Source organism: Pezoporus flaviventris, unplaced genomic scaffold (genome assembly GCF_033815535.1).
Source record: "Pezoporus flaviventris isolate CSIRO_AGI_PZ_B2104156 unplaced genomic scaffold, CSIRO_AGI_Pfla_v1 ptg000066l, whole genome shotgun sequence".
NCBI lineage: Eukaryota > Metazoa > Chordata > Aves > Psittaciformes > Psittacidae > Pezoporus > Pezoporus flaviventris.
This window is the reverse complement of record NW_026892614.1, coordinates 8,286,659-8,303,526: the sequence shown is the minus strand read 5'-3', so window position 1 is coordinate 8,303,526 and position 16,868 is coordinate 8,286,659. Positions and strand designations below refer to the sequence as shown.

At 35.5% G+C, this 16,868-nt stretch overlaps 1 protein-coding gene across 7 annotated transcripts in view; it reads right to left on the bottom strand.

Moving 5' to 3' along the window:
- Positions 1–743: 743 nt before the first annotated feature.
- The window catches only part of CEP170 (centrosomal protein 170), a 100,568-nt gene continuing 84,443 nt past the window's right edge, over positions 744–16,868 (bottom strand). For 5 of the 7 annotated variants that reach the window (XM_061471138.1, XM_061471142.1, XM_061471144.1 and 2 more), the window contains 6 exons: positions 13,531–13,708; positions 12,013–12,180; positions 11,641–11,729; positions 6,245–6,338; positions 4,236–4,287; positions 744–2,757 (listed from right to left, as the gene is read on the bottom strand). In XM_061471138.1, coding sequence (XP_061327122.1) covers positions 2,471–2,757; positions 4,236–4,287; positions 6,245–6,338; positions 11,641–11,729; positions 12,013–12,180; positions 13,531–13,708 — 868 coding nt within the window. In that variant the 3' untranslated portion in view covers positions 744–2,470. The remainder of the gene's footprint in view (positions 2,758–4,235; positions 4,288–6,244; positions 6,339–11,640; positions 11,730–12,012; positions 12,181–13,530; positions 13,709–16,868) is intronic. The other 2 variants (XM_061471145.1, XM_061471139.1) reach the window with 1 other exon arrangement.

Below are 16,868 nucleotides of genomic sequence, written 5' to 3'. Positions count from 1 at the left end.
GCACCAGTCTGGAACCAAATTGGAACGTTCAAGTAAAGTTTTTCAATATATGGAGCAGAAGGAAGGCAGTCTGAAAGCCATCTACTGCTGCAACTGGCAGGTGCAATAAAATTCACTTACCTTCCTTCTACGAAGGGAAACAGTCAACTATTTGGTGACTGGCCTAGTGGATTATTTTTGCCTCTAGCTTTGCACACAAAATCAATTCAAGCGTGGAAATGAACCTGAGTATGGGAAAATGGGCCAATATTGTCAGCACTGAATAAATGATACAGCAGCAGCAATAATATATCTTCTTACGGAGAAAGGATGTTTATGAAAAATGCCATTTCCTATTTCAGCAAAGGTAACATAGACTGCAGGAAGACTGTGTAAACCTTCCCATCTCTTCATTACATATTCACACATTTGTTCCAGAAACACTTTATTTAAAAATGGAGTTGTAAATGCATATAACAAAATAACATACATAATAAATGTAACAAAAATAAATAAGGAGAACATGTTCATACAAAATAAGAACATAGTAATGCAAAATGCTTATTACAGAACATAAAGGTATAAACGCCTGAAAGAACACAAACAGAATCTCGCATGAAGAGCCTGCACCTTTTACCCTTCCTAGTGATTTCTTACTTTCCACTCGAGCCTGCAGAAAAATTATGTTCCCAAGCATTCAACAAAAGAAGGAATTATGGTGATGGTTTGGTACACTCAGTTTTCACCGCCTAGCTCTAGTTTCGATTTTTGCCCTTCTCTACCTTCTAAAACATCTCTTGTAGCCACTGTAAACTGGTGTAGTCCAGGCTCCCACAGTTAGCTGGAGTAGAGCATAGTCATACATGAAGGCTGTTTGCTTTTAAATTTTTTAAAGAAAATATGAACTCCATTATACAACAGATTAGTGGGGTTTTTTTACATCTCTACAAAAAAAGTTTTTGCATTTTTATTAACTGGTCCAACCTCACTGATTCTGAAAGGCTGTACAATTTAAAAGTGTACAGAAAGTAGTTGGTTTTAAAACAAATGTCATCTAGGATTATTGCTGAAATATTAAAGACCATTTCATAAAAGCTGCAAAACTGTATATTTAACCTTAATATATAGAGACTGATGCAAACATAGGAAAATTCCAGTCTATTAGTTACACTTAACAGAAATAACATTCCTCCAAATTACAGTGTTCTGGAAATACAAAGTAATTTACTTTTTTTTTTAATTATTATTTCCAAATGTTAAGTTACTGGGACAACTTATAAGGAAAATAGGCTTATAGAGGAAACTTTAAACAGACTTGCTTTCCAGTGGTATAAGCAAAATGTCTATGTTAGCAGTCGTCTTCCAGAATCCTTTTAAATATGTAAGACAGAGACAGCTTTACTAGCAAGACTACAGGAAAATATACAGAAGCAAATAAAACCATTCACTTGGGAGTGAATCTATCGATGAAGCAAATTATGACACCTCTATTTCCAAGTCCCCTAAAGAAAATTTTACATCTCACAATCGTTCCGAGGAACAGTAATTTCTTCTGTAAGCTATGTCGCATTTGAATTGGTGAAAGCCCATTCGCCTCACTACGCTTTGAAATGCCCCATGTTTAAATTTATTTCCTAGATCCAACAAACATTTGGACAGAGATGAGATATGAAATACTTCTACTTTAATTAACATCAAAAAGTCATTTGAAGAAGATCAAAAAGTGCCAAATAGTCTTTGTAGAAAGTGGATTAAAACACTGTGATGATAATACAAGTACAGTATTATCCGTTTTGTATGTACACCAAAACACTGCTTGCCATTTATTGACATCGATATGTTCACCTCCCACTCCCAGCAATCTTAGTGCAAACATAATATGTGAACTTTGTAAACCCCCAAGAAAATTTATGCAGCAACAAGGTTATATAAATCACAGAACTGTTTGAGATTTTCAGTACGCAAGAATGAACGCTTTCCAAAATCTGTCTTACCTTTTGCAGTAATGTGTCATTGTAGTCAAAGATAATGTTTCCCATATAAATCATCTAATTCAGAATCAAATGTAACTGTTCAACAGTTCTGTACAAACTTTAGTGGAGGAAGTCCGTTCATGAGAGCAGCTTGGCAAAGAGATTTGGGGTTTCAGTAACATTAAATGTTAGACTGCTTGCATGGCTTTTGAAAAGAAATAAATCTATTAAGGGAAAATTGCTGATATTAATAAATTTTTTGCAAAGCACACAACCACAAAGGGCAAACCTGCCACAATCTGCTTTCCTACACGGGTATCTATGCATATCATTATGATTGGAAAAGGATTTGTGTGACAATCAAAGCATCACAGTCAAAGAAAACTGGTTTAATAAAACAACTGCTGTTTGACCAAGCTTTTTTCTTTCTTTTTTTTTTTAATTATAAAACCAGTATTATATTTTTTTCTTTATTCCTAAACATTCCACATGAAAGGTTTTTTATCAACACTGAGATGTCACTCACGCAGGGTGGCATCTTCCTCTTCCCCATCTGGGTTAAATCTGTTGAAACGTATGCTGAAATCTGACTCGGATTCAGCATTCTCAAATTCCGCTGCACCAGGGTCAGCAGCAGGTTGAAGAGCCCGAGCTTCAGGCTGGCAGTTTGGCTGCACTTGAGGGCGGGTACTCTGGGAAACAGGACTGGACTTCACCTTCGGCTGAGCTGGTAAGATGGGGCTGGTGAATCCCAAGTTGCTCAGAGCATCCAGGGTACCATCAGGGTCGATCATAGAATTAATTGCTAAGCAATCAAGAAAAGATGAAGCTTTAGATGAAATGAAGCTACACAAACTAAACACTGCCTGATGTGCAGACAGGAAGGAGAGATGACAAAGTGCAGACAGGAAGGAGAGATGACAAACCATCTAAGATTAGCTTATAGGGACTGAAAGATGGGATTTTTAGTCATGTTTAAGGGGCTCTAACGTTACCATTATATATTATGCTTCATTCTACACCCCCATTCAAATGTCCATAGCTGCTAATTCTGTGATCGAATGAAATTTGTATAGGAGAGCAGTCATTTCTTCTATTTAATGCATAATGATGGTCTCACTGTCCCGTTTCCCCCACATAGGGAGGGCAAACTGAAACACCTAGTACAATTTCATCATACTACTAACACACCTGTCATGTTTAACGAAACCTCACTCTTTTTAACTTCCAAAACTGTACTAAGATCTATTAGAAGACCATTGCATATGCAAGGAAATGATTTGGCCTTTCTCTGGGCCAAATTTTTTTATTATGTTCTCTAAAAACAATATAATTTGTAATAAATGAACACTTTTTAATTATAGCTCAGAATGAAACAAATACTAATTTATCTCTAAAGGGAGCTAACAATTTCTCCTGAAACATTATTCTCTTAAAACATGTTTTATTGTGGCACTAAATGTGAATACTAAAAATAACAACTACAGGAAATTTACAAGAAATACAGTAACAGTTATATATAAACATGGAACACTAATCCATTTGACCACTCCAAATTAAACTAAGTATAAACAATACACAAATAAGACTGCAGCTTATTTTAAAAATATACTAAGATTTAAGTTGATTTTGGTAAATGGAACATATGTCCAAATAGCAGACTTTGTAAGCACAACATACTTCTTTCTATCATATACACAGCTAAGTCTTTGCACGTGAAAAGCAAAGTAACTTTTCCATTTTGTAGTCTGTGGACTCCACAGTTGCAAAGAGTGGATTCAGCGGTTTGAGAGGAAGATGATAAGAGCTAATTCTAAATTTTCATTTTATTGTATCAGATACAGGTGGTTTTAGCTTTTGAGATTTCCTATAGATTATGGTCCCAGTGCATTGAACTGTGCTACATGAGGGTATTATTGATGTACAAACACTACTTTATACAGACTAATCTCCGTATTCTCTATCACCTACTCTTCAATACTTACCTATGAAAATATTTCTATTAAGAATGTTTCAAAAATACTTCCTTTGGAATTCTCTGGACTATTTAATTTTCATTTGAGCCTTTTCTCACCCACAGAAGATATCATACTCTTCTGTTTTAAAATAATTCAGTGATATTTCTTTACCAAATGTGCCAGGAATTATATTAATATATGCAACTGATACTGTTAATGTATTTTAATTAAAGGCAGTAACTTTTTTCATGACATACATACATATATATATATATAGAAATTGAAGCAAGCAATCAAAAAAGAGGAAAGTGAAAAAAGATAGTACCTTGCAGCTGTTTCTCAACTCGTTTCAGTTCCTGTAAGATTGAGGATATTTCCTAGAAAAGAAACAAACATGTTTCATTAAGGAAAAGGAGACTCAAACTACCTGTCAGTAGTAAACAATCCCCCCACCTAACCTTTGCAATAGGCTATTTGGGTTGTCTCCCCTAGCATCAAGAACACTTTTGCTGCTGGTGGTCCAGCTATGTCCACTACAAGTCCTGGGTGGCAGTGCTTGAGACTGGACAGCCATGGCCCACTCTGAAATTAAGAGCTCTGCTCTGCACTGAAAGAGTGTCAACCAAACCTCACTCTGTTCCTTGCTCATTTGTCTGCATGCTTCTTCTCAAGCACAGACTTAGACACCAGGGCTCTGTACAAATAGGGCAAAGTAGTAGCAAACCTTTAAAGGAAAGTTACAGTACAAGCCCAGTATTAATGGAACAGGGTGACCCTCTTCACATGTGAGTCAGAACAGCAAGATGATGGCATCAGGATTTTGCCGGTAACCACTGGGCTCTATGCCCACAAGACCCTGTACAGCACACCAATGTTGGGTCCTCCGCACCTGTCTGCCTTACAGATTTTTCTCCTCTGTGCTGCACTACTTGCTAACAGACATTGCCACAGCAATGCACTCAGAAACACAGCCATCGCTAAGTGTGCCACATCTTAAATTATAAATATGTAAATCCCACAAATTAAGGATCCCTTATGAAGAACACTGTTAATCCAGGTGCTGAGGAGAGCTACCAGTGACCTTTAAAAGCTGAGAATTTTCAAGGGCACCTATTTAACCTATTTCAGAAACCCATTCTATACTAAGTAATGTGATTTTTGTGGGTGGCAAAGAGACTGATTACCTTGGATTTTACAAAGTCATTATCTTTAAGCAAATTCCACATCTCAGCTGGGCCCAAATGTCCCAGTAACAAAACAAACATCGGTAACAAATGTCCTTTATTAACTCTTAACAATATTCTGTGGTAAAAATAAGCACTGCATTTGAACAACGAATTGCTCTGAAAACTGAGCAGAAACTTGAAAATCAGTGCACAGACAAAAAAACCCCAAACCCTAAGCCATACACTTTCAAACAATGAATTTAATTCCCTGAAAAAAAGAAACCATAAAATGCTGAGCTTAGAAATAAATATACAACTAATCATTTTCTTTTGTAATGAGTGCCTTAAAGCCCTATTCATGGAATTTAGAATACAAAACGCTAAACTTCGATCTTATTTTGGAAATGGGTAAAAGAATTACATTTGCAAAAGTAGAAACTTCTGTAACTAGATAAATGAAACTTAAAAAAAAAAAAGAACCAAAAAAACAAACAGCCAGTGTATCTACTAAATAGACTGACTTACGAATGATTTCTCTTGAAAAAATACACCATATTGCAGAAATTACTGGCCAAGTTTTTAATACTTCCAGGAAAAATCAATTTGGATTAGCTTAATAGCTCATGATGAGCTCATAGAGAAGTGCTAGCCAGCTTGATGCCAGAGGAAATGTGCTCACATTTTACTTCTGAGCAGTCCAGTACTAAGTATGTGAGAAGGAGTTTCCTCTCCCACCCATCCCTCAGAAAACTGCCTAAGTTGATGTTCGTAACAGCACAATACTCCGGACAGGATAATATAGCCAGACTCTCTGCCTGCTCCCACATGCACAGATGTTTTTCAAACCCCATGCTCCGTGTTTAGAAGCAGAGGAGAAGCGTACTAGGAAACAACACATGTGCTCTGTTCCCTCACACTCTCACTCAGTCTGGTCATGAAATGGCTCTAATTACGCAGTGGGGGGGAAGACATGAATCAGCTGCAGTTGTAGTTGGTATCCTATAGTTATCACTTCTGCACAAATCAACATGATTATTTTTCTCTGAAGAGTGCTTTTATTGCAATGTGTCTACAGATTATTTTCTTTCACATATAGCAAAATGCTGTGTTGATATTTAGAAATTAGACAAGAGGCTCAATCAATCCCAGAAAAGATAACTGTTCATACCATGCTTGATGTTTTAACAATAGGAACTTCACTTTCAGCTCGCAACTTGTTTTCAATTTCTTCCCAATTTCTGTCTTTATCCTTAAACAATATTCTAGAAGAAAAATTCAAGAAGAGCATGTTTTAAATAGACAAAAAGAAATAAACTAAGCCTGAGAGATAACATGATGCAACAAAGCAGCATAGGGAGCACTGAATAAAAGTGAAATTGGAGATACATAAATTTTCAGGGAAGCATACATGGTTTCAGCAATACCATTATTCTTGACATTAAAATGGCACTTCTGTAGCTAAATACTTGCTTATGGTTTTGAAAAGACACAGTTTATTCTCCCCTCCAGCACTGAGATGTTTTTCTAAAAATCCAACTATTTTACACTAGTCAGAGAACTCCCTATTAACACTGTATTTTACAACTGCTAAATGTAAGAGAAAGGTTAACAGTGGCAAATAAATGCAACTCTTTTACATTTGTATTTTATACTAATTTAATTATGAATACTCTCATAACACAATGTCGTGCGATTGAGGCAAGTGACCACTTCTGCAAGTGATTTTAGTGTTCATAGAACACAAAGAGCAAACATTACTACATACTGCTTCTTGGGGAAAGAGAAAATAAAAGCAATCAAAACTACAGTGAAGAAAGCATGGAATGCTTTATGGCCTCAAGTAGTGTCACCATATTGTAACAAAGTTGAACATCAGATGTCTGAGAATATTGCTTTTATGCTCTGGAAGGGAGTGCAAAAGCTTGCAAAACTACACAGCTGCAAAGCTGGATACGAGAAAGTCCAAATACAATGGAAAATTTAGGACTTGTCTGACAGTGATGAGTTAAAACAAATAAATGAAAAGCACAGCCAATTAAATTTTTATAGGACCATGCACTAAAAACCAGGCAAGTCCTAGAAATATCTGGATTTAGTATACAGAGTCTTATACAGCTATACTTTCTGTACTTTAATAGCATTTATATCACATTGTAAATCAGCAGGAACAGAAAATAAGGCTTTATTCAGCAGTAAACATCACTAGTAGAAAAATATGTTATTTTGACATTACATGGTTTTGTTTCATTTACCTCTCGCCCATAATTATATTGAAATACTTCTACCTTTATGGTGTGATTAGTGCTTTTTGCTTGTGTATGTGGTGTTTTCAGTATTATTTTTTTAGAAATACTTTTCTTACTTTTCTCTTACAATTTGAAAGCTTATAATTTCATAGTCATTTTATTAAAAAAAAAGAAAGAAAAATGATGGAAAAATGAAAGCAGTAATTAGTAATTGTTTGGACTACACTGTGGACAGGCCAATTGGGGTTTGCCTAAGGTTTTTTTTAGGAAGCCTATTTCCTTCTTACAACATTTTTCTCAATTCTTCATTTAGTACATTTTAAACTCCTGGGGTTCTCTGCCTCCTTTTCTCTTCCTCCTTCTAACCAAACCATACCCTAAAAGAACATATGTATAAATGATTGCTGCCTTGTGCTGAACCTCTTCCTACTTTCTGGGGCAAATCTACCTGAACTCCTTATTTTCTTGCGCTCAGTCCCCATTTTAATTACACTGAACTTTGCTGGATGCACAGCAAACCGCAGAGACTGACAATTAGTATCTACACTGACCTCAATGCTTTGCCTAGATTCTGCCTGACTGAAGAGGTACTTGACTGCTACAAGCAAGCCAGTAACACTGCATTCACACTGTAGAGCACTGAAGACCATGTAGGTCTTCTCACTGCAAAACCTACTTACCTCTTCCCTCCATAATCTCTGAAAATTCCTGCAAACCCATTATAACACATAAAAGACAAAAAAGTAAACAAATTGCATACTGGCTTCCTGGGAACCCATGACAATATTCAGCCTGCGAAGAACAGGTTATATGATACATGGCAAGAATGATGCAGAATTTTTAAATACAATGCAGTTTTGTGTGCACCAGCAGATAAGAATATAACTGATTATAGAAATTAATCAATAAAAATATATAATAAAAAAGCAATTCAGTACTACCCAAGCTATGACCTTGTCCTGAAGAAAATTACAAATATACAAAGGATTTGGTGAAAGGAAAGAACCAGGCACTTGAATCTGTTTAATCTGAACACCATCCTAGGGCTTAGGGATAAAAATCCAGTTTTGTTAGCACTGTGAGAATACAGTGCTGAGGAATACAGTGTCAAAAGCTTTTCTCAATCTTATTTCTTAATATAAGATAGGAATGATTACAGAACTCTGTGGAATTCAGAACATTATCTGCAAATTATAAAACAGAAATGGTAGTGGAGAAGCAGGAAAGAAACTAGTCAAACAAAAAGATATATATTTCCTTTTGCCCATACTAATTTGTTTTCCTGATTGATTTTGGCTCATTTTAATTTCTGACAGATCTGCTTCTCAAGAATGACTAAAAATATTTATGTTCTTAATACTTCAGCCTAAGAGAAACTGTTTTTTTTTGTAAAGCTAGCTGTTGCAACTAAAATATTACAGAAAGAAGAGTTCTCACATTCAGAGGAAGAACATTTCTCCATTTGGACCCAGATAGGAAGGCTGAAATTTTTTAACATGTATGATGCAACTGTAGGGAGCACAACTGCCCTATACTGTCCCTGCTCTGGGGAGCTGCTTATGTTGGTGAACAAGTTATTTGAGGGAGGACTTTTACAACACAGTCAGGCTTACCAGCTTACTCTTATTGATGCCTCTAAAAGTTTCTTCCATCCTTTCAGATTCAAGTACTCTGAAAAAACATATGCAACTGCTAGCTTGACAAACCCTAACTAATTCTCACTGTATCTGTCCTTGGTGGAAATTTTAACTGGCTTAACTGCAATAAAAGGGACAGAAGCACTTGTCAACACAGCTGGTTGAACTCATGTGCATGAAAACTAAGCTAAGGTAAAAATGTTTTTTTACCTCATCCTAACTGCTTTATATCCTTTCTAAAAAAAGAAATCCTGAAACTACTCTTATTTTTTCTGATTCAAAATACTAATGACATTAGGAAGAACAACATATTATTCAAATCCATTCTGAATAGCAGGAAAAGAAAATTTTTATCACAGCTCTGGGGAATACATTAAATAATTGCTTAATGAAAGTTTCTCCACTATATTTTGATAGAAATAAGCAATGCCATTTTCTTTAAATCTATATAAAATGTTTATAGGTATGCTTACATATTTAACATCATACATGATCACATAATTATTACATTCATTACAATGTAGCTGACTTACCTTTTAAGCTCAGAGAATCAACCGAAAACATGAAAGACTTGATTTTACAGTTATACGCTTTTCTCAGAATGAATTCACATACATACGTTTGTTTTAAACCACTATACTGCACTCAGTTTTTTACTTTAAGTAAACTAGAGCTGTGCTAGCAACATATTTGCAGGTCAGAAACCGCCAACTGTCAAGAAAAATCAGAACAACTGAAAAAGAGTATCTACTATCTACTGCTTCTGAGGCATTTTAAGATACCTATCATCCTGGACGCCTACGACAAATAAGTCAGTCAATAGGCAAGATTCTTGTTCCAATGATGCAGCTTTAAAAGGAAAAAAAAATACATTGGTAAGCAGAGTTCCTTATGGATGTCACTGTATTTTCCCAAAAAATTATGCTCAAAACAAAAGTTAATGTAGTATTTCATTTCTATTTCTAAATTTCAAATGCCTTTTAGAATGACTTTCAAAAACTGGTCATGTTTAAGTACCTCATCACGTGTATTTATTTGTTCGGTTTTTGAGATCAGCTATTAAAGTAAATGATAGCATGTACTTAGAGGCTGATTAAACTTGAACAAGTTATTAACTTCAGCATAATTTGTAATAAATTCTGCATAATGAAGTTGAGCTCTGTTAATCTGGCATAGCTTTTGAAAGTAACAGTACTGTACACCTGAATTTCACAAACTCATTTGTACCTGAAATTTACATAGCAAAAGACATTCATGTCTCCTTTGTTTAAGGATATTTAAATAAATAGTATGAATCATAAAGGAATATATCTGTGGAAACCAAAGAGGGAAAGGCAGCAAAGGGTGTATTTCCAGTATTATAATCCTGCAGCCCAAAATGCTGAGGTGGAAAAAGAGAAGTGAGATGAATGTCAGGCCCTGACCGTGTTCCAAGACAGCAGAAATAAGGTACTCACAAGGGTTACCTGTAACCACCAGTGGAAAAACCACTCAGAACAGAATGAGTAACAATGGGCTCCAGGTTTTAAAGACTTGATTCTTCACCCAGTGATACTTTTCTTACTACAAACAGCAGGACTAGAAATGGCAGATAACCTACAGTTTGTACTGATTCATATAGACCATTTTTTTCTTCTTGATTTCTATGGACAAGGCTTTTTTGATACTCCCATGAGAATACAATCTTCAGATACGATAGTATTTTGCCACTTTTACTAGTCACATCACCCTTTGCTGAAGTAAATCTGTGATTTGGTGATTAATCTGTCACCCATCTAACCTGATGCTTCCTAGATAAATTGACAATTACAGACGTAATATTTTCTCACATTCAGAAAATTGTATGTGAAGTTCAACCCTATGACTTTATTTTTTAATGTATCCGATTTTGAAATTATCAAGTGCAAAAAGACATGAAAAAGGACACGTGAATAATAAAACCCTGAACTTTGTATTTAGAATTTTCATTTATTATTGTCAACCTAGATGGTCACCAAACGGTTGTACACTCACTCATTCAAGTTAAATGGAACTGTTGGTAGAACAACTTGTTATCATTTTTGACATGTCTATACTTCCTGAAAGCTACTATGACATTTCATGTAGGAATCTAACTACCTAAGCAGGAATTTTCAATTAAAAATAACAGTTACGTCTGTTGTTTTAGATTTGGAAATCAATAGTGACCACACTGTTTCCTGTGTGAGTTCTTTTTCAGAAGGATTTACTGAAACTGCTCTCCCTGTCCCAGTTTTTTCTCTTTCCAAACAGGTGATCCCTACAACTTGGCAGCGTACAGGGCCAGTTTTACAGTTGAGCAACATTTTAACCTTATCTTTTAAGAAAGCGAGTTTTATAAGACTTGCATAGAGGTCATGTAGATTTTGCTCAGTATTTGCATGTGTTGGAACAAGTCCTCTGCTGGAAGTATGATGGATATTGCTCAGTCTGTGTAAACTTGGCTGATATTTGTCTTTATATAATGTGAAAAAGACTAAGGCAATAATGGAAAAATTATTCTTCCCAAATCTTTCTGAATGCTAAAAAAGCCATAGGTAACATTGCTTTTTTTAAACCACAAGTTGCTACTAAATACTATCCGTATTACACCTATCTCTTCTACTAGTAGGACTGTTGGTGAGAACAGACATTTTCAGTAATAACAATTTTTACAAACCCACCTGATTTTGCCAGCTGTTTTGTCTATAGATTGCCTTATCTTGCGAGAAAATTGGAAGACTGAGGACAAGAGCAAACTGTCCCCCATAACCTGCAATAAGTTTTTAATAAAAAAGTATACTGTTAATTTAATAAGAATACAAACAATTCCATAAATGTTGAAATATTTTTAACTTAGAAAAATGACTTGTTTCCTAATTAGCATCATATATAAAACAATTACATATCAACATTTTGCAAATTAAATAATACACAAATAATTTTTTTTTCTACCTGCTATAGGTAGGAAAGAAAGGATATTGTCTAGAATATTAAGTGGGAATTGTAAAAGCCTGAAATAGACACATTAGTAGAGAATCCAGTTGTGTACTCACTTCATCTCTGCTCCAAGTCCTTCTCCGGGTAATTTTGGGGGGATCAAGGGTGTCTGTTATCTGAGGTCTAGCATCATTAAGCCGACCATTCCCCTCTGGTGGTTTGGAATGCACTAGTGGAGGGATTTTTCTAAAATTGAGACTTTCATCAAATACTCGGTCAACCAACTAGGGGGTAAAAGAAATGAAAACTACTGATACATGCAAAAAACAGATTAATATCCTTTTCTTTCTGAAATGGTTTACAGGAAGCCCATCAAATAAAAATCATTCTCTTGTCTTGTACAGCATAAAATGATTCATCTCTCATGTAACAATACCTTGTAAAAATGAACTATTTTTTCCCTCCAATTACCAGCCACAGAAACTTTGCTTATGGTCAGGTAACATAACAGTTACCTATAAACTGACACATTAATCCTTTGATTAATGGAATATATTTGCGGAATGAAGTACAGTGCTATCAAATTTCAGTTTTTTTTTCCCAGTTTAGTCATAGTGTTACAGAAACACCTATACCTACTTAAAGGAGATACTGCCACCTGCAGTATGTACATACTGTACAATACTTCTTAAAGAAGAAAATAATTATTTAGTAACATAATAATCAGAGTGATCTAACTGGATCTGAGAAAATAAGCACTTCCTTGAATCTAAGCCTTAAGTCCATGAGAATCGCTGTGAGTGCAGTTACAATTTGAGTTCTCAACTCACAGGTTTCTTATCACTGTTTATATCTTTTTTTCCACAGAAAAAGAAAGTATTATACTATCCACAGTAAATTAATATCTTAACCAAACTTTATGCACACAAAAATGAATAAACACATTTTGAAAGGAATACTATGAAGAAAAAAATGCAGTAAACATTAATAACATATAAGGGTGAATTATAATATCGTAGAAAGTGATAATTTAAATTCAGCTTAGCATATTTACCAGCATTAGACCTGTGATGATTACTAGAACAAGTTAGTCAATATATTCATAGAGCAGCACACCAGAATAGTCAAAGAAAATAAGAATTATTAGAGCACAAGACAAACTTATTTTAAGGCAGTTTTTGATAATGTTATTAAGAAAGAAAATCTGAAGTGATTGTTAAGTGATGGTACCTAAGTATTTCAGTGTTCAGAAGATGAAACTTTTGTCACCTGTGAAAAAAGGGACTTTTTTGTTTTTAATAGCTATGCAAAGTATTAAATGCATACATGCATATATATTTGCGCATACACACTCGTATCTTCAAATGCACTTAGATACTATCCAATGGTATCTAAGGCTACTGACAAGCAAGAAACAACTATCTTGTCCCATGTTTCGTGGAAAAAAAGAGACAGATAGTATGCAGTCTATTGACAGGCTGTGTTCATAGAATAATTTCTAGGTTGTTTCTTGGAATGTAAAGGAACTTTAAAGCAAAAAACAATGTCGAGATCATGCATACGGTTTGAGTGGAAATAACTAAAAAAGGCTAGGCAAAATGCTAAAAGCAAAAGAAATAAAGAAAAGGAAGAACCTTATGCATTTCTCCATGAAGATCTCCTACCTCTTCTCTAGTGTCTATGGCAGAGCCAGGGGTGGTGGCAGCAGTGCTTACTGTGGTACTGGGGGCAGTGCCTGATGAAGTCACTGAATCTATCTCTCCTGCTACATCGTTGATTTCCCGTGCGATGAGAGCCAGATCTTGACTGATCCTAGTAATAAAGAGAGTGTTACATACTTCCCTACAAACACCTCTGGACCAGTAGAGCCCAACCTGCAACCTTTGAGCTTGCAAGTTCTAGTTCTTGACAACTGTGCTATGAAAATGTGTATACCCTTCTAAACTGAGAGTTTACTGGTAAAACTATGAAAGCAATTTTTTAAATGAAGTTTTTAATAACATGCCTTTCTATACGAAGAAGGTAGAAGGCAATCTCAAAAGACATAAGTGCATCCTTTTTTTCTTTCTAGGATTCCCAGGTGGAGTTGTGTGCAACATGCACTAAATCTGACACATGGATTGCACTGCAAATATGCTGAAAATACTGCACAGACGATCTGTGTACATGCAGTAAATCTGAAATGTCCAGAACACATTTAATTTATACCTCAGTTTACCTACTTACAGAAAACTTCCTGAGGACCTTTGATTAACTTAGCAGCCCTGCAACTTGCTCAGATCAAGCTGTTTACATGTTTGAAACTCCAGAGCAGTACCCTAGAGCTTCAACTTTAGTCAAGACAAGCTTTCTAGCTGGAAAAACAGTATGTCTGTGAAACCCCTGGATATGCTAGCACTACACAATTACATCCGAATTGTCAAGTAATGATTTCTTTACTTCTGATCCACCACATCAAAAAATTGCTCTGCTCTGTATTCTGCTCAGCACAGGGAGGAAGCTTGCCTAGCTCTGCATGTGCTACTCCTTCCCAGGACACCCCCCAAAAAAAGGAGGGGGAAAAATCCCCCACCACAAAGCTAAAAGCCCCCTGCTAAATATGGCACCCTGAATCTCCACCTTGGATCAAGCAGTTCAGAAGACCTAAGAATTCAGAGCAGCCCAAAAAGTGATCCCCTTTCACTTTTCTGAGAGGACTGAAGGCACAGAAGTCAACAGTGCTAATTCTGCACCACCAAGGACTCTGAACAAAACCACCCCCCACTTAAGTGAAAGGAGTTGCACAGCCATGTGACAGTGATGCACACCGTGCTGGCCAGTGCTTGTTAAGGGTGAGCTTCTTTCTGCTCTTTATTTTCACTTCTTCAAGTCAGAAAGAATAGACATCACTGACCTAAGCATAGTTTATGACAGAGCGAGCAGAATTTAAACCAGAAAGGAAAATGTAATTTCCAGTCAAATTTGAACACTAGATTTTCTGGCTAACCATCAGCAATCCACAATAATGTGCAACCTTGTGCAGCTCAGATATTCTTCTGCAGCCTTACCCCAGTTATATATATATGTGTCAATTATCTGTTACCACTCCACACTGTATTTCTGAATTCAAACAATCAAAGACTAGAACATAAAAGCAGAAACCAAGTCAACTGCTCATTGTAATAAATTATGGAAAGTGCCTGTTATTACTACATCTTCTGGTTCAATTTTAATCTATATTTCATGTTCTTATATATACAGACCATTAAAACTCCAAGGTTTGAGCTAATATTCTAAGTAATAGAGATACCAGAGCACCTACTTCTTTTTTTTCACACAATCATATCACTTTTTTCCTTAAACGCACAAGTTGCTAATAATCACATTTGATTTCTGTGACAAATTTTGGTATTTCATGAATAGTTGTTAAGAAAATAAACCTCAGGAAATCTCAATTATCAGTATATCCTCCAGAAGACAAATGTCATTAAACACCATAATGAGAAGTACTATCAATCAAGTAACACTTAACTCTCCACAGAAATCAGCAATGCTTTGACATGCCACAGCCACTTCAACTGAGTTCTTACCAAGCAAACAAAATTACATCAAATGTCAGATGTCTACATAAAAATGAATTTAAATGAATCTTGAAAATATCATAATAAACAACTCTAATATGGATGGCAAAGAACTTGTTAGACCAACATCATAGTCAAATACTAGTCAAGTGAACAAAATCTGGAATTAGTTTCAACTAGATAGTAAACTATAGTCAGTACTCAATGCTTCTGTACAGAAACAATAGAGAGCACTGAACAAAAAGCACTATGTAAAAGAAAATCAAAACCCATCTGAGAGCTGGGCCTGACTTTTCATAAATGAAGTTTTCAAGTAATTCTACGTTAACTTTTAGAAACAGAAAGTACTGCCTAAAGAATATGTTTTGTATAATCAGGAACATGAGACTTAGGCTTTAGGTAACACACTATTTACTTGCTTGCAACAGTAGGTTGCCTTGCAGATCTCTAGTGCTTCCTGCATCAGACCTAGCAATCATACAAGGCAAATTAATGCAAGGAGGCAAAACTAAAATACGATTCAAATTCCCTAAGCCCCCCAAACCTGCCCCAGGAAATACACTTTCAATAGTTTTTACCTGTATTGAAAGAACATCTATAGTATTAGAAAAACACAATGAAATAGGAATACTTTTAAGGTACCCATAAAAGTTCTGAACTACTAGATTACCAAAACCGTTCTCATGCTTACTTCACTATGTCACACTTCCTACATTAAGTCAGTTTATTTTGTAATGATACTTTAAAATCCTTAAATAAAATATATGTGAAACTCCTGTTATTCTGAGGGTGTATCCTCCAGGCCAAAGTAGTTTTAAATAAAATTTAGCTATTCCATTAAGCTTTTACAAACATCACTCTCCGATTTTCAATTTTATTAACGTCTGTAAATTGTAGACTCCATGAAAAGTGCAAACTGGGTCAATCTTGGAAGAGCAGTTAAAATGCAGTATGATGGTAAATGGATGCAATGAAATATTTGTCATACAGTCTCTACACTACTTTCTGTTCCACATTTGTTTTATAAAATTATCTTTACATCTGCCTAACCTAATCAGTTATTCAACATGAGCAAAATAATCAGTTTTAATGAGAATGTACAACTGTCTATTACTTTTTTAAAAACTCTAAACAGAGTTGAAGGGACTGTGATCATGGAGGCTGGACTAAGCGCTGGGAAGGAAAACAAACAAACCCTCCAGGGTAGACAATAGAGGGTATAGTTAGCAAGGAAAAGGGAGCAGGGGCAAAAATATCTTAAAAAGGACAAAAGTTAAACTTAAAAGCCAGAGGAGCAATATTTTGCGTCAGTACAAAGAGATACAGATGTACAGAAAGCATCAACTAGTGACATAGAGCAGGGGGGGCTCAGCAGAGGCTAACCAAGGAAACTGGCATTTTAAGCAGTGACA